Consider the following 20,121-nt stretch of genomic DNA (forward strand, 5'->3'; position numbering starts at 1 on the left):
GTTTGGGCTAGGCCCCTTAGTTCCAGTGAAGGGAAATCAATGACATTCTAGACGATTCTGAGGTTCCAACTTTGTAGCAACAGTTTGGGGAAGGCCCTTTCCTGTTTCAGCATGACAATGCCCCTGTGCTCAAAGCGAGGTCCATACAGAAAAAGTTTGTTGAGATCGGTGTGGAAGAACTTGACTGGCCTGCGCAGAGCCCTGACCTCAACCCCATCGAACACCTTTGGGATGAATTGTGGAATGAGATGTTCGACGAGCAGGTGTCCACATACTTTTGGTAATGTAGTGTACCTCGCAAAGCAACTGCTCTCTATCCCTCTTGATCGCGCGTTCTTCTCTCTTCTCTCAGTCTCCGTGCCCACACACACCGGCCAAGTAGGTGGATTATGGTCATTGTAGTTAATGACCATATTTTCTGCGGTAAACTATGTAGAATATCGGCCTTTTGGAAACTACAACGCCCCTTTTGTGGATGGTCAGATTCAATCACAGAAAATATATATATTTATGCCAGCTTTAGTTGTGTGTAAGGAGTTAGGGTTATCGTGCACAAACATCTGCCAAACAGTTTAACCACATTAACACATAGTAAATTACACTCTGTGACACCCTTTTTTCCACGGTCCAAATTGCCATTTCAGTCCTCACAATGAGCAATAACTTAAGTAGAAACTTTCTTCTTTGATTTGACTGACAAACAAACAAAAACACACACACATACACCACCATGTTATCAGCTGTATCTGTAATCTAGTCCAGGCTGCCACAGGCGATGCTTGTTCAGGTTCGTTATTGTCCTGTGGAGGTTGTTTGCTTAGCTCTAATTGCTAGGGCTGAGCCTGGCCCTGCTCTATAGGCCGTCCTTGTTCTCTGGCTGGATACGTTTCTCATCCTCCCTCCCTCTCTCGCTCTCTTCTCTGTCTTTCACATCATAATCTCAAATTACAGTCACTCTGGTCCTCTAGGTTTAGGAAAGGCAAACTTGTTCAAAAGCACAGAGAGCCTTTTACACTCCAGTGACAAAATGCTAGTGACAATGCTGTTTGGACTGAACTGAGTTTGGCTTGGGTTTAATCACATATTCATTGTGCTAGAGGAATCCCACTGCCTGGAAAATGGTTTGTGTAAGATTGATTCTCAACGTTGTGCACCAGCCGTGTTTACGTAATATTTCCGTGTTGAGTGCACATTTGTTTGTGATGGGGCCTGTGCACATACTGCACACACTCACTGTGAACCCAGACAGATCTATATTATCTGGTTGAACAGAGAACTCACACCAAGGCACTTTGATTAATGGACAGACAGATCCTGAGCCATCCCAGCGGCAGACGATGTTTGGTAGAGATATAGAAAAGAAGATGAGAACGACTGTTTTCTGTCTACAGTAAATAAAGACCATACGGTCAAAGCTGTTTGGTTCCACCCATTTTCCCTAAAACAGCCTGCTGTATGTGTTGTGGGTATGGGTCATTTTCAGGGATACTTCCTGGTTTTCCTCTCTGACCAGTCCCAGCACGGCATCCACAGGGCATGACTAGAAAACCAGGAACACCTGTCAAACCTGTTCAAACCCATCGTCCCGACAACCATCTCCCATAGCATCCAATTAGAATATGTGTAATAACATTAGAACAGCAAGGGTAAACATTTGGTTGGAATAATTAAAACAGTCTCTCCGCCCACCTAGGCTCACTTTTCACCTGTATCCATGTAATAAGAACAGAAATGTAGTTTTTAAAGAAGCTCCAAGGGTTTTGGCACAGCCTATACCTCTTGTGAGAGTATACAGTAACATTATCTAAGGCTTTATTGCCAAAAGCACTTCCTTGTATCGGTGGGGAAATCTTCTGTTGTCTGTTTCCAGTCTATCTGCCCTCTGGTCCTGTCATCAGAATCGATTGTTAAATGCCCTCTGCTGTTCACCTGATCAACCCTTTTAAAGATCATCATCTGTATTCTCATGGACCTCCTTTTGTCTCAACCTCCTCCACTCTTAAAGGGAAATGTCACCCTTTTTCAACATCTAATTAATCATCTCCAGCCAACACCCCAACATCAACACATGTAAAAGCGGCGCGCTTCTATGTTTTGTAGTAAAAAATGTGTTTCAGATGACATCATCCGGAGACACTGATGACATAATCTGGTGTGCATCATGTGATGTTAACCAACTGTGAGCAGGCAAAGGTTACTTTACTAACCTTTGACATGAATACTATGTAGGTAGCAACCAGTAGTCTGAAAAGATGCTGAAATACAGGTAAACACCCCATGATGATATGATGCAAACACACTGTCATTGTCATTGTCCCCTGTCCCATAGAAAGCAGAGCAGGGCAGCTGATAATAGTGATAATGGAGCCAAAACGAAGCTCTCGGCCTAAACCTGCCTGTCCTGTTTGGGCAGGGCCCTGTGGTTAGTGCTGAGGCCACCGCCTCCCCCTCTAATGACGTCACTCTGCTGTATGCCTACCTCTCTACGCATGTACAGTACACCTCTGTCTGTGTTGTTCCACTGAATATTCCTTATCTAAAGATATCTTTATGAAGATGTAGCCAGAGGGGTTGGGTGGTATCCAGATTTTCATACCGTTGCTGTACCATACCGGGATATACGGTATTACCGGAAGAGCACACAAGGGGCACCATTTAATTCCAAACTGTTTGTTTGTTGCTATATTGAAAAAATGCTAACAAAGGCTAACAAATTACTAGCGAAGTCCCATAGCGAACGCTAGCTAAATGCTAATTGCCAGCTCATAAAGTTATACAACTATTTTAAAAGGCTACTCACAGCTTGCTGCATGCACAAAACATTTAGGCAGCAGGGATCCTGAACCAGGAGGGGATTGTTTGTCTCTGCTGTAACCAAGAAGCTTCCTCTTGCAAGCTAGCAAATTAGATGGTAAAAATGCTTACAACTATAAGTTAATTATCACAAAAGGGGTCCCCGGGCCGGCCCCCAAAAGTTTGGGAACCGCTGGTGTAGCCCCCCCCAATAAAAAACGATGGAATTGATAATCATACCTTGGGTATTTCAAAATACCAGGAAGTGGTCACATGGGAACTAATCGCTTGTTTCAGTCAGTTCTATTCACTGGAAGTTTCACTTGTCATCTGGAGTCCTAGATACTTGGTGGAGAATGTTGAGATGTATGACTAATCCTGCTTTATCTCAGACTAGTCTTGTTCCAATAAATAGTCCTCCTTCAACCATGTCCTCTGAAGAGTTAGTATACCCTACATAGGGATTTACTGTATATAGTTACATATAGCTAGACCATAACTAGACATTCCAGTAAAAATCCCACTAAGTATTAATTCCACTAAGTATTACTTCCTTGAAGGTAAAATTCTAAGAAGGTCACAACTGTTTCATTTGAATATTCCTTGGTGATGTACGTGTATATGGTGACATTTGACTGGAAATGTGTTCCCATGTCTTGTTCCAGTAACTACTCCTTAACAATTTACTAATTGGTGTACTTTCAGCATTCCTTGTGTCTGCATGGTGTTACTGTGTCATACATAAAGACATACCACATTATTACCACAAACCTAAATGTGACATTCCAGTTTTATATTTATGCTTACTCTAGCCCTTTAATTCCAGCACACAAGCTTTATAGTTACTTGAGAGCCTAATCTAAATAGCACAGTTGAGGACTTCGGGTTGTAAGTCATATTCCCTAAAGAACAAACACACACACAAACCTATTCTACCCACGGTCTGTCCAAGTGGACATCTCGGACTCCCCTCTCGAGAGGTCTATAGTCTATATGTCGGTCATGTTAAATTTTTACAAATGTCCACTAGCCTGCCTTCCAGTATGCTGCCCCTCTCCACTGTTTCCCTCCATCTCCCTCTTTCCCCTCTCCTCTTCTCCTATTTTCTCAGCCCACTCCTCTCCCCAGATGCCTTTGCTAATTTTTTCCACTCTTTGGGGAAACAACAGCTCTCTCTTTTACAGTACTGTGTGTATATGGCTGCCTGTCTACAATCGAGCGCAAATTAAATTACTATGTGTATGCTGGTATTTTACAATGTTTTGCAATGTACTACTGTGAGCTGTTTCAGACCGCTGGCACTGAGTCTATAGTTGCTTTTGGACTGGTTTCCAGGTTGATTTCAAAGTCTACTTCCTGAAGCAGGGATTCCCATGCAAGCATATCTTCCTCCCCGTATCTGTGTTTATCTTCATGGGTGGTGTAGTGTGTACGTGTGTGGGCGAAGGAAGACTGGGAGAGTTTCACTCAACTGTTTTACCCCTCTTGACTTCAGGCCACTCGAACTACTGTCCCTCAGACACAGAGAAACCAGAGCCAAGCCAGACAGTTTGGACATGTTAATGGTTTTAGAACTAACCCAGCTCAGACCCTACATAGAATGGTATTTGGGGAAAACCAGTCTACAAACATGGACCAGTTAATTTTACGAGTTCTGACTTCAGACACATGTACCAGTCGACGTGAGCTGAATGCCACTAGGTGTCCTAGACTACCTAGCTAACCCAGGTAATGATTGACATGCAATAATGTGAAAATGAGCATGAAAACAAAGCAGTGTCCTCTTATTTGTTTTACTCTTTACACACAAGGACACTCTGTACCACTATGGTAGTACATTGGCAGTGCATACACTGTTTGCAGAGAAGTTAAAGGATAAGACCATGTCATATCCTTCGCTAATACCACATGTGTACACAGAGTACTACACTGTTGTAACACTATAGAGCTTTGATAAGAACAGCCACAGGACAGCCAAGTGGCTTGAGTCATGAGATGTAACCTTAGTTGGGTTACAAGGGAGTAGTACTTCTCTGAAAATACTGTTTGTTAATCCACATGATTATGGTCACAAAGACTCAAAATAGGAAAGTAGGGGAGTTATTACACAAAGCTCATAAGAAAATAGCTGTGTGGAAATTCTTGAAGGAATTCTGTGGGATTTCAAGGCTGCTTGGGGGATTATGATGTAGGCTAATGCTGCCTCCCTCTTTGGCATGCTAACTCTTACGTTCTGTAGGTCTGCTCCTCAAATTTTTAGTTCTGAAGTAGCATTTCTGATATAGGAAGGTAGTTCACCACTCACTCACTGCCATTAGCCCTGTTGCATTATGCAAGACATGGATTCCACAAAATGACATGGAAGAACAAAAGGTGTCATAATCCCAGAAACTACATGGAATTCTTTAAAAAGCAATTGAAGATGAAGGCCTTCAACTTTTTTTAATTGTTGGTAGCCGTGAGCTGAGCGAGCAGTCTTACTGGACTTACCAGTTCACATTCACTCAGCCAACTTCATGGATCTTTTGAAAACAAGGCAAGTAAACATGTCCCCCAACCCCCCCCCAATCTAGATGACTAACACATTTCAGTGAATTACTATAGCTCCTACCTTGGGCCAATCAGTGTAATTTTGTAGATGCCAGATCTACAAATCTGGCATCGTGGTCCTCTGTAGCTCAGCTGGTAGAGCACGGCGCTTGTAACGCCAAGGTAGTGGGTTCGATCCCCGGGACCACCCATACACAAAAATGTATGAACGCATGACTGTAAGTCGCTTTGGATAAAAGCGTCTGCTAAATGGCATATTATTATTATTATCTCTATGGCAAGACGCATCATTCACCCAAGTTTCGTGAAATTCGGGCCAGCAGGTAGCCTCGAGGTTAGAGCGTTGGGCCAGTAACCGAAAGGTTGCTGGTTTGAATACCGTAGCAGACAAAGTGAAAAAAATCTGTTGCTGTGCCCTTGGGCAAGGCACTTAAAACGAATTGCTCCAGGGGCGCTGTACAATGGCGACCCCTTGCCGTGACCCCACTTCCTGCGGTTGTCTCGGGGGGAGTTGGGATATATGCAAAAAAACATGTTTCCATTACACACTTGTATGTAACAGGACAAATATAAGCAACCCCCCCCCCAAATTATTATAATTATAAAATCGTGCCAGTGCTGTCTGAGATATCGCATGTGACTAACGTACAAACCTACTAATGGGCGGAGACAGATTCACAGTCCCCTCCCCGATTTCATCGCGGGGGACAATTAGTAGTTAGTGTAGCTTTGGGGGCATATGAGCAACATTGTCAGGCCTTTTGTGGTTTGTAAGAACGTCAAGGCCACAAAAAGCATGCTGGCCACGGTCCTCTGTGCTGCATATACAGTCAGCTGTGGTAACACTCAGCTCTGAGAGCTCACAGACCTTCTCACGGCGTTGTTTCCTCCTCCTCTATGATGCTCCTGGTCTCTGCTCCGGTAGGGGTTCTATATCACTATATCGTCAAAACCGAACCTCAACCCTTTTGGGTCAGATAGGGAAGGCTCTTGCAGGCGTAGGGATCTGGTTGGCCTCATGACCCAGGGAAGGACCCCGAGGACTACATCTCAATGGCCTGATCCATGCCTGTCTAAATCAGCCAGAAAAACAAACTTATATAAAGTAGCAGGATGGACGGACACTATTAGCGGAGGGGAAAGAAATGCCAGCGCCCCAGATTTAGATCACTCCCTCTCAGGGAATTAATGTCATGTGAATCTGATCCCATTGATTTTCTGTCTGATTCTCTCCTTTTGTCCCGCTGGCTTGTATTGCTCTCACGCAGTCTGCGGGACCGGAGAGGGATTTCTTGTTCTTCTGAGTCTTTCACAACAGTCCTCTTCCCTCTGTCATGTCTTGATGTAGGGCTTTATTTCAGCATTAGCACGGCACGTGACAGTGAATGCATCCACTTCCTCTGTATTTCGTGTCTCTTTAGCAATCGCTGCCCACCGCTGTGTCTACTTCTTGTTTTTAGGATGCGGGTTGTTTAAGAGTGTGCTGTAACCCTGACTGTGTCTGTGTTTAACAGGAGGCTGCTGGATGAGTGGTCACCATGTCGCCCTTCTTGCGGATAGCCTTTAATGCGTTTGATGCGGGCGTCCTGTCCCCCCTGACTGACGCTCCCTTCTGTGCCATTAAGATGAAGGAGTCCCTCAGCACTGGTCAGTATCATTACCCATGGGGTACTACCCAGTGGTGGGAAAAAGTACCAAATTGTCATACTTTTATTATTAGTATTTGGTTTTAAATATACTCAAGTATCAAAAGTAAATGTAATTGCTCAAATATACTTAAGTATAAAAAATTAAATAATTTCATATTCCTTATATTAAGCAAACCAGAAGGTACCATTTTCTTGTTTTTTAAATTTACGGATAGCAAGGGGCACACTCCAACACTCAGACATCATTTACAAACGGAGCATGTGTGTTTAGTGAGTCCGCCAGATCAGAGGCAGTAGGGATGACCAGGGATGTTCTCTTGATAAGTACATAAATTTGACCATTTTCCTGTCCTGCTAAGCATAGAAAATATAACGAATGTAAGGTGTAAAAAGTACATTATTTTCTTTAGGAATGTAGTGAAGTAAAAGTTGTCAAAAATATAAATGGTAAAGGGCAGATACCCCCCCAAAAAACTTAAGTAGTACTTTAAAGTATTTTTACCTAAGTACTTTACACCACTGGTACGACCAAACTGTATACACACACACTCACGCTTTTCTTTCCCAACCTTTCACACATACACAAACACACTTTGTCATGCACATGGAGTAGTAGTAGTAGTAGTAGTAGTAGTAGTGTAACCTCTCTCTCTCTCTATCTCTCTCTCTCTCTCTCTCTCTCTCTCTCTCTCTCTCTCTCCCCCCAGAGCGGGGTAAGACCCTGGTCCAGAGGAAACCTACTATGTACCCAGCCTGGAAGTCCAGTTTCGACGCCCACATCTACGAGGGCCGTGTCCTGCAGGTGGTTCTGATGAAGACCGCCGAGGAGCCATTGGCCGAGGCCACGGTGGGCGTGTCCGTGCTGGCTGAGCGCTGTAAGAAGGGCAACGGCTGTGCTGAATTCTGGGTAGACCTGCAGCCTTCTGGGAAGGTTCAGATGGCCGTCCAGTTCTTTGTGGAGGACACAGACACAGCAGGTAGTAAGCCAAACAAACATGCTCTCAATCTAGCACTTACTATATCTCTGTCTCTCTCTGTACTCCCCAGCACTCATACACACTGGTTACAGACAGTAAACAGTGGCCTCTAGGCTGCCAGGCCAGCTCGTCACATGGAGCTCAGCCTTGCAGCCATGCAGGCCCTGGAAGGGGGATTGTGTGTATCAAGGAGCTGGCATAGGACCCAGACCCAGGGGGAGGCTGTATGTTGGAGTGTCCCAGTCAGGCTGAACCTGATCTGGGTCGGCCCAGGGTAGGTGAAGGGGGTAGGCTGGGGCAGCATCCATCATACCCCCCTCTCTCTGCAGGTTTCCTGAAAAGCAGCCCAGACTGTGGTATTTTTAGGCCTGTGTGTCTGATTAGCCCTCTCTGCCCGACTGTCACCAGCCTGTGTCCAGAGTTGGCAGGTGGGAGCGTCTCCTCTCTAAACATACACACCAGTCAAAGGAATGTCTTGTTCTCCATCTTCCCATCTGTCTTTGTCCTCCTCCCTCACCCTCTTTTGTGTCTTCTCACAGTCCTCATATCAGTTTTATTTTCTTTGTTTACCTCTCTCACGCCTCTCTCGCTTTCTTTCCATGACCTTTGACCCAGTCCCCTTGGCTTGCGTCAAAGTTGGTGGATAAATCCAGGCTCTGTCGTAGCCGGCCGCGACCGGGAGACCCATGGGGCGGCGCACAATTGGCCCAGCGTCGTCCAGGGTAGGGGAGGGAATGGCCGGCAGGGATGTAGCTCAGTTGGTAGAGCATGGTGTTTGCAATGCCAGGGTTGTGGATTCGATTCCCACGGGAAATAAATAAAAATAATAATGTATGCACTCACTAACTGTAAGTCGCTCTGGATAAGAGCGTCTGCTAAATTACTAAAATGTAAAATGTAAATGTAAATAAGATTGTTTACTCAGGCCATTTACCATTGAAAAAAATGGTCATGGTTCCTGTCTGTGTAAGTAGGCGTTCCTTCTCTTGCGTGAAACCAGGGTCTCACTTGCAAGGGAGCCCTTTGAACATGAACATACAATAAATAATATCAATACAATAAATACAACAAGATTATTCAAAACAAACACCTCTCACATATCACCTCCATTAAACTCGATCTAAACCTTCCTGCGTGAGCTGACAGTTTCTCCATAATATCTGGCATGCTCACGTGAAAGAGGGAACATCTATGCTCTGGTCTACTTAGTGTCCTCGCCCCATCCGCCCTGAAAAATTTGCCTGTGAGATGTCTCGCTCTGGGGCACACCCTACGCGGGGCTAGGACAAGTAGATCAGAGTGGCCCACCCCGATCAGCAAAACATTTGGGAGACGAGTGTCTCGCTTTTCTCTTCTGTCTCTGGTTTGCGTCAGCTGCAGCCACATTTTGCAGAAGGCCATTCTCACCGTTTACTCTGAATGTCAAACAAGTGTGACCTGACCTCATTCTTTGGATTACTTTTCCTTAATCTTCCCCAATTTGATGATTGATGTTTAAAGAGATTCTCCAGTACTTTTGTATATTTTTTTGCCGGTTGTTCTGATAGTGGCACTCGCGAGCCAAAAGAGGCCCCCGAAAATTGCATATTTTACGTCACATATGTGCAGATATGCGCACCAAGTCATTGCGCTCTCTCTCGCTCTGCTGTGTGTGCATCTTGCTAGGTGTCGCTCAAATGGCGAAGGGCTGAAGTTCATTGGCTAGAACTCGAGTTGTTAGGGGGCTGGCCCACGTGGGGGAAAATATAGGAAAATGGCGCAGCAGAGCTTCCGGAAAAAGTCGCTTTAAACTAGGTATTTTGTGTCTAGTTGAGGTAAGACTGTAATTCTGCTCATAAAGTATTCAGACCCCTTCCCTTTTTCCACATTTTGTTACGTTACAGCCTTATTCTAAAATGGATTAAATAGTTTTTTTCCCTCATCAATCTACACACAATACCCCATAATGACAAAGCAAAAACTGGTTTTTAGAAATGTTTGCTAATTTATAAAAAAATTAAAAGCTGAACTATCACATTTACATAAGTATTCAGACCCTTTACTATGACACTCAAAATTGAGCTCGGGTGAATCCTGTTTCCATTGACCATCCTTGAGATGTTTCTACAACTTGATTGGAGTCCACCTGTGGTAAATTCAATTGATTGGACATGATTTGGAAAGGCACACACCTGTCTACATAAGGTCCCACAGTTGACAGTGCATGTCAGAGCAAAAACCAAGCCATGAGGTTGAAGGAATTGTCCGTAGAGCTCCGAGACATGATTGTGTCAAGGCACAGATCTGGGGAAGGGTACCAGAAATGTTCTTCAGCATTGAAGGTCCCCAAGAACACAGTGGCCTCCATCATCCGCCCGGCCAAACTGAGCAATCGGGGGAGAAGGGCCTTGGTCAGGGAGGTGGTCACTCTGAAAGAGCTCCAGACTTCCTCTGTGGAGATGGGAGAACCTTCAAGAAGGACAACCATCTCTGCAGCACGCCACCAATCAGGCCTTTATGATAGAGTGGCCAGACGGAAGCCACTGGCACAATCCCTACGGTGAAGCATTGTCATGGCAGCATCATGTTGTGGGGATGTTTTTCATCAGCAGGGACTGGGAGACTAGTCAGGATCGAGGGAAAGATGAACGGAGCAAAGTACATAGAGTTCCTTGATGAAAACCTGCTTTAGAGCACTCAGGACCTCAGACTGGGGCTAAGGTTCACCTTCCAACAGGACAACGACCCTAAGCACACAACCAAGGCAACGCAGGAGGGGCTTCGGGACAAGTCTCTGAATGTCATTGAGTGGCCCAGCCAGAGCCCGGACTTGAACCTGATTTGAACATTTCTGGAGAGACCTGAAAATAGCTGTGCAGCGATGCTCCCCATCCAACCTGACAGAGCTTGAGAGGATCTACAGAGAAGAATGGGAGAAACTCCCCAATTACATGTGTGCCAAGCTCGTAGCGTCATACCCAAGAAGGCTTGAGGCTGTAATCGTTGCCAAAGGTTTTTCAACAAAGTACTAAGTAAAGGGTCTGAATAATTATGTAAATCTAATATTTACGTTTATTTTCATTTTTAATACATTAGCAAACATTTCTAAAAACCTGTTTTTGCTTTGTCATTATTGGGTTTTGTGTATAGATTGATGAGGGGGAAAAAACGATTTAATCAATTTTAGAATATGCTGTAATGTTACAAACTGTGGAAAAAGTCAAGGGGTCTGAATACTTTCCGAATGCACTGTATGAACTACACATTGACACATCCAGCCCAAAGCAGGAGGTTATAAAATACTTAGTAGTCGCCAAAGTTCCAGAGCATGTCTTTAATAAACTGTATTTTTTTATATAATGCTGAGACATCTGTGTAGACAGGCAATAATGTATGTAGTTTTCTTTTGTGTATTTGTACTTTACTATTTATATTTTTGACAACTTTGACTTTTACTTCACTACATTCCTAAATATAATAATTTACTTTTTACTCCATACATTTTCACTGACACCCAAAAGTTCTCGTTACATTTTGAATGCTTAGCAGGACAGGAACATGGCGCAATTCACACACTTATCAAGAGAACATCCCTGGTCATATTGCCTCTGATCTGGCAGACTCACTAAATACAAATGCCTCGTAAATGTGCTTAATATAATATATACTTTTACTTTTGATACTTAAGTATATTTTAGCAATTACATTTACTTTTGATACTTAAGTATATTTAAAACCAAATACTTTTAGACTGTTACTCAAGTAGTATTTTACTAGGTGACTCATTTTTTAGTCATTTTCTATTGAGGTATCTTTACTTTCATTCAAGTATGACCATTTGCTACTTTTTCGACTACTGCTGTTTTGTTACAAACTCTTATTTTTTTTCCACCAAGGTACCATTTTTAGCTCACAATGTAACACAATTATTAAAATATCACTAACAGCAGACACAATGGTATATGATTGAGTACATAGAATAATTAATTGTAATGTTGTTATGTGTCCCGAGCAGTGTTTAAGTCGAACGTGAAGGGGCGTGAAGAGGAGGACGGTGCGATGACACTGACCCGAAGGAGAGGAGCCATTAAACAGGCCAAGGTCCACTTCATCAAGAACCATGAGTTCACAGCCACCTTCTTCGGACAGCCCACCTTCTGCTCTGTCTGCCGGGAGTTTGTCTGGTGAGAGACGCAGACCACCCCATCCAAACCACCACACTGACCATGACCATAACAAAGACTGTTGGGCTTTCAACCTGTTTTACAAGTGTCATTCTGCTACACAAATGGTATTATGCCTTGGCTTAGCAGTAAACCAGAGTACAGAGACAGTTGACTGATTACCCCAAAACCAGCCCCCCATGGGCTCTCTAAGTAGACCAATTAACAGCTCTAATTGTTCCATAACTGGAGCGGTCTGTCCAACAATAACAGTAAGACTGGCTGGCAGGGCCTGGACTGTGAGCTGTCTGGGGAAAACCCACAGGGTGCTGCTGCAATGTTCCAACAATGTCAGCACAATCCCTAGTGCAGGGCTGCCCCCTTCCTGCCAGAGAAGAAAACTGTTATTGGTGCCTATTTTTGGTGACAGGTTGAGGAATGACCAATGTCCCTATTGTGTGTGGATGGTGTAGTTTGTGCAAAAGATGAATGAATGTCCCTCCTCTCTTTCATTTTGTTAAACTACCATTGTTTATTGTCACTGTCAATACTTTATATTGAGATTTGTTTTACCATCTGTCAGTATGCCTTTTGGGAAAAGTGCACAAAGATTAGTCATTTATTGTATGAATCTTTCTTTCCAAACAGGGGATTCAACAAGCAAGGCTACAAGTGCAGACGTGAGTGCCTCTGACCTCCTTGCCATTTACATTTTTCACAATATGGACGTTGTTTTGTAGCTTGGAGTGAAATATCCTAAGCGTGCACTCTGCAAAATTTACTCCCAAATATATAAACACATTTCTCATAACAATAAGTGAATATCTTAACTATCAGCTTTCCCTAATGTGGCTTTATCTGTGTCTCAGAATGCAATGCTGCCATCCACAAGAAATGTATTGACAAAATCATAGGGAGGTGCACAGGAACAGCAGCCAACAGCAGAGACACTATGGTAAGCAACATGACCTCCCAAAACATATAAAAAATCTGCAGCACACTGTATATAATGCTGTGTGGCCAATTAGCACCATGTAGCCTTTTGTAGTTGGTGTTTTGAAGATCAGTTTTCTATGGAGTGATTCCCTTTATCAATATGTTGACTAGGGTAGTCATTTGTCCATATTGTTTTCTCTGATTGTATCGGGTCATGCAGCTGTGAGAATTGTGCCACGTTATTCTACATCCTTCAATAGGCAACACGAGACACTTTCAGGGAGGTCAAATCAACAGCTATCAGAGACCAGGAGAACTGTGTCAGGCAAATCAATAGGCTTGTGTTTAAAACTGAACAGTGGTGCTTCATTCCAGCTGTAATTTAGTTAGCACGGGACTAAAGTAACCAGTATAGTGCCAGTGGATTCAGCATAGGACAGTTATTACCAGTAGTGGAGCACTTTTGACTAGTGTTGCAGTGTTGCAGCCATGGAATGATAGAAAGACTGATAGTATTTGCAGCAGTGGGATCAGCTCTACAGCACCTGTGGCAGTTAGGATAGAGTGGCCTTCTCTTCAGGGGTTAGTGGTTAGAGGTGAACCTGTTCCCTGTCTGCAGCCTGTATGGGAACAGTAGAGGTGGAGTGGTTGGCTAGTCAGTGCTGTGAGGGAAGAGTGGGTGGAGTCAGTCCACCAGTTAATGGTGTAGGTGTGTTCCCATGTCCCCTTTCTCTTGCTCCCTGTGGGGCACCATGAGGAGGTTCAGAAGGGCTGTGAGGCCCCACAGACACCAATTTTTTTGGGTCAGTACCCATGGGTACTATTGATGACGGGAGCTCTGTGTATCCACAGTTCCAGAAGGAGCGCTTTAAGATCGACATGCCACATCGCTTCAAGATCCACAACTACATGAGCCCTACGTTCTGTGACCACTGTGGCAGTATGCTGTGGGGAATGGTCAAGCAGGGCCTCAAGTGTGAAGGTAGGTGTGAGGCCTCTCTCTCTCTGTCTCTGTCTGTGTCGCTCTCTCTCTGTCTCTTTCTATCGATCTTCAATCCACCCAATATTTTAGCGCTGCCTCTCTTATTTCTTTACCTCTCCATTTTCTCCCAGCCACTGTCTTACTCTTCTCTCCTCTCTCCTGTCAGACTGTGGCATGAACTCCCATCACAAGTGTGAGAAGAAAGTGGGAAATCTCTGTGGAATCAACCAGAAACTCCTGGCTGAGGCCCTCAACCAAGTTAGCCAAGTGAGAAAGCCAGGGACACTTGGTCATGCCCACATTCACACATACTAATGTATTTTATAGAGTCATGAATGCACATTCATAACCATATTGTAATAGCATTATACCCCTTCAGAAATCCACAAGACGGTCTGAATCCAACAACTCAGAGTCAACGGACATTGGAATCTACCAGGACTTCAACAAAAGCCCAGGAGCGGACCCTAGTGGTAAGTAGCTATCACTGCTGCAGTTGAGAGCTCATGTTATTCTGCTTTATGAACTGGGTGGTTTGAGTCCTGAATGCTGATTGGCTGACAGCCGTGGTATATCAGACCGTATACCACGTTGCATCGTGCATAATAACAGCCCTTAGCTGTGGTATATTGGCCATATACCACAAACCCCCGAGTTGCCTTATTGCTATTATAAACTGGTTACCAATGTAATTAGGGCAGTTTTGTCATACTTGTGGTATACGGTCTGATATACCACACCCCCTCGTGCCTTATTGCTTAAGTAAACCACACTATTTGGTCCTAAACAATGTAGGTCTTTAGTTCTCTGTCGTTTTTTTGTGTGTCTTTACGTGTCTATGCATCTATTGACATTATGCCCGTCTCTTTGTGTGTGTGTGTGTTCAACAGAAGGCTATGAGAAGCTGTGGGAGGGAGGTAAGGGCCTTGCCCCCGCCAGCATCACCACCAAGACCCGCCTCACCATTGACAACTTTGTGTTCCACAAGGTGCTGGGCAAGGGCAGCTTTGGCAAGGTACAGTACAACCACTGCTACATTCCTCATGCTCATGCCACTGATACCCATACACACAGACTCAATGGCCTTCACACATGTCACTTGCTAATACTGCTTTGTCTAAAAGGTTTCAAGGCACTCTTCAACTGCTAAGAGCCAACCTACTTTAGTGGTTTAGTTAGTATGTGACCCGTGTTATTATCTGTTGTTGGAGTAGCTATAGCAACCCAGTGGCCTGCTCTGGTCTGGTAGTTTAGTTTAGTATGTTCAACATGAGTATGCGGCTATACTGTATCACCTCTCCTGTGTGGTGCTCCAGGTCCTGCTGGCTGAGCTGAGGGGGCAAGGGCAGTACTTTGCTGTGAAGGCCCTGAAGAAAGATGTGGTTCTGATGGATGATGATGTGGAGTGTACCATGGTGGAGAAGAGAGTCCTGGCCCTGGCCTGGGACAACCCCTTCCTCACACACCTCTACTCCACCTTCCAGACCAGGGTGAGACCCCTACCCCTCTCCATAACTTAATCTTTCATTAGGATTTACCATCATCCATCACTACCTCCACACACACACACATACAGAACTCCTAGAACAATTGTTCGTCAGACTGATGTGTGTCACTATACTTGGGTGTTTAGACAGTAGTTTAACTGATAGGTTTGTGTGTGTGTTACCAGGAACACCTGTTTTTCGTGATGGAGTACCTGAATGGAGGAGACCTGATGTTCCACATACAGGATAAGGGTCGCTTTGAACTCTACAGAGCCACGTGAGTGACAGACTACAGTGTTATCTCACCATCTACCAGACACTAAGTAGTTATTAGTTACTTACTTAGAACTCACCCACAACGGTTTCATAGCAGGTTAAGGGCAGACTGTAGGCCTTTCATAATGGTGATGCACACAGAAGTAATTTGGCCTCTACCACTCTTCTCCCCCAGGTTCTACTCTGCAGAGATCATAATTGGACTGCAGTTCCTCCACTCCAAAGGAATAATTTACAGGTGAGATCAATGAACTTCAATAGTCTCGTCTGGCCTTGCACTTGATTTCCATTATTCATCCTTGTACTAGTGCTTAGTAGATGGACTTCATTCCCTTTACTGAGGGAGCTGACTTAACCCCTCTCCCCCCTGCCCCCCCCTTCCCTGCTACAGGGACCTGAAGCTGGACAATGTGATGCTGGACAGGGACGGCCACATTAAGATCGCTGACTTTGGAATGTGCAAGGAGAATGTGTTTGGAGAGAATCGGGCCACCACTTTCTGTGGGACGCCGGACTACATCGCACCAGAGGTGTGTGTGACTGTGTCTGTGTCCATGCAGGATAGGGTATTGTAGAATTCTGTTTGTAAAGCAATTTACTCTCTTAAGATTACTCTTAACATTGTCCATGTGTCTGTCTCTCCGTCCATCCTCAGATCCTGCTGGGGCAGAAGTACACCTTCTCCGTGGACTGGTGGTCGTTTGGGGTACTGGTGTATGAGATGCTAATTGGCCAGTCGCCGTTCCAGGGTGATGACGAGGATGAGCTGTTTGAGTCCATCAGGATGGACGTGCCTCACTACCCTCGCTGGATCACCAAGGAGGCCAAGGACCTGCTGGAGAAGGTGCGGCTGCTGCTCATCCTCTTCTCTCACTCATTCACTCACCACACAGCCTTTACCTCCATTTCACAATGTTGTGTGCCTGTAAGTCTGTGACAGTGGGTGGCAGATTGGTGTCCACTAGTAAACAATGTAATCAATCTTGAAATCTCACCTGACTTTCATCAACACTAGCCATGCACACAGACATTCACACATAGTCACACCTAGACATACAGAGAAAGACAGGCTTTGGAATGCCACAACGTTGCCTGTGATTAAAGGTTATTTTCCCTTACATATGCAAGTAATGTTTCCACACCCTTGTTACCTTGCAATTATATCCCTCTCGACCCCTCCAATCTACACACTGACAAGCTTATCCACAGCACCATGCAGGCGCACACACACACCTTAAACCCAAGCTGGAAGCTTGTCCTTAAGCTATTGCGTGTCACTGTGCCCCATCCCCAGCTGTTTGAACGAGACCCCAGTCGCAGGCTAGGGGTGGTGGGGAACATCCGCGGACACTCCTTCTTCAAGACCCTCAACTGGCCTGCCCTGGAGAAGAGAGAGGTGGACCCCCCCTTCAAACCTAAAGTGGTACGATCTGGTTCTCTGACTTATAATGGAACTGTGGCTAGTGAAACTCACACACTAATGCTCTTTTTCAGATTTGTTTACACCATAATCATTATTTAGTTGGAGTTCAATGGTGTTATTGGCCTCTTGTTGAACTGACAGACCTTCTCTGCCAATCACAGAAAGGCCCCAATGACTGCAACAACTTTGACCGGGAGTTCCTGAGTGAGAAGCCCCGCCTCTCCCACACGGACAAGAACCTGATCGACTCCATGGACCAGACAGCCTTTGCAGGCTTCTCTTTCATCAACCCCAAGATGGAACGCATTAAGGACAAATGAAGGAACAACAAGATTCCCCCATCTCTTCGTTCCAACCGCTCCATTATAAACACACAGGAAAAGGAGGAGGAAGGGAAAAACCGGTGTTGCATTTATCTCTGTGGTGGTTCCATTCAATAATGGTGTCTTTCTTTTCCTTGGGATCAAACCTTGAATCAGTATAAATCAATCCATGTACTGTACTTTATCCCCCAACATACATCAACACACTCATTCACACACACCCCATAGCTCAGGCAGTTGTTTAATATTGTCCATGCTGGGATGTCAGGGGTCAAATGTGGCTCTATCACACACCCGTGTGCTCTGCCTACTGTATGTCGCTCTTTCCCATCCCATCATTCACATAATTGTTTATTGTGTGTGTGGTTTGTTTTACTATCCTTGTGGGTACCAGAAGTCCTCAAAAGGATAGTAAAACAAGGATAATTCGGACAAGTGGGGACATTTTTCTGGTCTCCACAAGGAAAAATGCTATTTTAGGCTTAGGGGTTAGGTTTAGGGTTACAATTAGGATTAGGGTTAGAATTAAGGTTGGGGTTACGGTTAGGAGTTAGGGTTAGGTATAGGTTTGGGGTTAAGGTTAGGATGAGGGTTATGGTTAGGTTAAGGGTTAAGGTTAGGGTAAGGGAAAATAGGATTTTGGATGGGAATCAATTATTTGGCCCCCACAAGGATGGCAATATAAAGGTGTGTGTGTGTGTGTGTGTGTGTGTGTAGGGGAGCACTCACTGTGCATAAATGCATGCATGAATTAATGTGTCTGAGTGACAGCATGAATCTCGAGTATATTTGAAATGTCTTATAATGAAAATAACATTTATACTTTTTCAGGTGCGGATTCAGTACCCTATGGAAGGTGAAATTAATGAAATTGAAAGGGTGATATAAAAACGAATTATAGAACACCCAAGAAACAGGACCTGTAGAGGATTCACAGATTTATACAGGCATGGATAGTCTCACTCACATTTCACCGTGTGGATTTGTTTGCCCATCCACATGATGTAAAACTAAGGATTTGGAACCAGTACTGCAGCTTTCCCACTCTCCTGAACAAACCAGAGCTACTCTGATTCAGACAAGAGTTAATGTGAAATGGAGTGGGACATCATACTGGAGGGAGTCAATGTAATTACATTTTAGTCATTTAGCAGACGCTCTCTTATCCAGAGCGACTTACAGTTAGTGAATACATATATATTTTTTTTTATACTGCCCCCCCCCCCCGTGGGAAACGAACTCACAACCCTGGCGTTGCAAACGCAATGCTCTATCAATTGAGCTACATCCCTGCCGGCCATTCCCTCCCCTACCCTGGACGACACTGGGCCAATTGTGCACCGCCCATGAGTCTCCCGGTTGCGGCCGGCTGCGACAGAGCCTGGATTCGAACCAGGATCTCTTGTGGCACAGTTAGCACTGCGATGCAGTGCCTTAGACCACTGCGCCACTCAGGAGACTAATGGTCTATAATGGTAATGGTACTATACAGTCATTTGTTTTGAAGGATATGGGTGTATGTTGGGGGTGATTCCTTTAGCAAAACGATGGATAATTGGGTTTTGTGTTACTTTAATGTATTTTAAAAAGCAAATAATAATAATAATAATAATAATATGCTGTATATTAAATGAAAACGGTATGTACAGTGCCTTCAGAAAGTATTCACACCCCTCGACTTTTTCCACATATTGTTGTGTTACAGCCTGAATTTAAAATTGATTAAATTGAGATTTTTGGTCACTGGCCTACACACAATACCCCATAATGTCAAAGTGGAACTGTTTTTTGACATTTCTATAGATTAATTAAAAATGAAAAGCTTAAATGTCTTGAGTCAATAAGTATTCAACCCCTTTATTATGGCAAGCCTAAATAAATTCAGGAGTAAAAAACATTGAATATTCCTTTGAGCATGGTAAAGTTATTAATTACACTTTGGATGCTGTATCAATACACCCAGTCACTACAAAGATATAGGCGTCTTTCCTAACTCAGTTGCCAGACAGGACGGAAACCGCTCAGGGTTTTCACCATGAGGCCAATGGTGACTTTAAAACAGTTACAGAGTTTAATGGCTGTGATATGAGAAAACTGAGGATGGATCAGATACATTGTAGTTACTGCACAATACTAACCTAATTCACAAAGTGAAAAGAAGGAAGCCTGTACAGAATACAAATATTCCATAACATGCATCCTGTTTGCAACAAAGCACTAAAATAATACTGCAAAAAATGTGGTAAAGCAATTAACTTCTTGTCCTGAATACAAAGTGTTTGTTTGGGGCAAATCCAATACAAAATATTTCTGAGTACCACTCCATATTTTCAAGCATAGTGGTGGCTGCATCATCTTATGGGTATGCGTGTAATCGTTAAGGACTGGGGAGTTTTTCAGGATAAAATAGAAACGGGATAGAGCTAAGCACAGGCAAAATCCTAGAGGAAAACCTGGTTCAGTCTGCTTTCCACCAGACTCTGGGAGATAAATTCATCTTTCAGCAGGACAATAACCTAAATAACAAGGCCAAATCTACACTGGTTGCTTACCAAGAAGACAGTGAATGTTCTGGAGTGGCCA

At 44.1% G+C, this 20,121-nt stretch overlaps 1 protein-coding gene across 1 annotated transcript in view; it reads left to right on the forward strand.

Annotated features, from left to right (window-relative positions):
- The window catches only part of LOC121574964 (protein kinase C delta type-like), a 37,891-nt gene extending 19,929 nt beyond the window's left edge, over nucleotides 1-17,962 (forward strand). The window contains exons 2-17 of the mRNA XM_041887671.2: nucleotides 6,858-6,990; nucleotides 7,700-7,969; nucleotides 11,964-12,132; nucleotides 12,760-12,791; nucleotides 12,981-13,066; nucleotides 13,900-14,029; nucleotides 14,196-14,296; nucleotides 14,409-14,502; nucleotides 14,920-15,044; nucleotides 15,346-15,519; nucleotides 15,702-15,793; nucleotides 15,968-16,030; nucleotides 16,184-16,322; nucleotides 16,448-16,636; nucleotides 17,087-17,215; nucleotides 17,377-17,962. Coding sequence (XP_041743605.1) covers nucleotides 6,882-6,990; nucleotides 7,700-7,969; nucleotides 11,964-12,132; nucleotides 12,760-12,791; nucleotides 12,981-13,066; nucleotides 13,900-14,029; nucleotides 14,196-14,296; nucleotides 14,409-14,502; nucleotides 14,920-15,044; nucleotides 15,346-15,519; nucleotides 15,702-15,793; nucleotides 15,968-16,030; nucleotides 16,184-16,322; nucleotides 16,448-16,636; nucleotides 17,087-17,215; nucleotides 17,377-17,535 — 2,061 coding nt within the window. The 5' untranslated portion in view covers nucleotides 6,858-6,881 and the 3' untranslated portion in view covers nucleotides 17,536-17,962. The remainder of the gene's footprint in view (nucleotides 1-6,857; nucleotides 6,991-7,699; nucleotides 7,970-11,963; nucleotides 12,133-12,759; nucleotides 12,792-12,980; nucleotides 13,067-13,899; nucleotides 14,030-14,195; nucleotides 14,297-14,408; nucleotides 14,503-14,919; nucleotides 15,045-15,345; nucleotides 15,520-15,701; nucleotides 15,794-15,967; nucleotides 16,031-16,183; nucleotides 16,323-16,447; nucleotides 16,637-17,086; nucleotides 17,216-17,376) is intronic.
- The last annotated feature ends 2,159 nt before the right edge of the window (nucleotides 17,963-20,121 follow it).

This window comes from Coregonus clupeaformis, chromosome 10 (genome assembly GCF_020615455.1).
Source record: "Coregonus clupeaformis isolate EN_2021a chromosome 10, ASM2061545v1, whole genome shotgun sequence".
Lineage (NCBI taxonomy): Eukaryota > Metazoa > Chordata > Actinopteri > Salmoniformes > Salmonidae > Coregonus > Coregonus clupeaformis.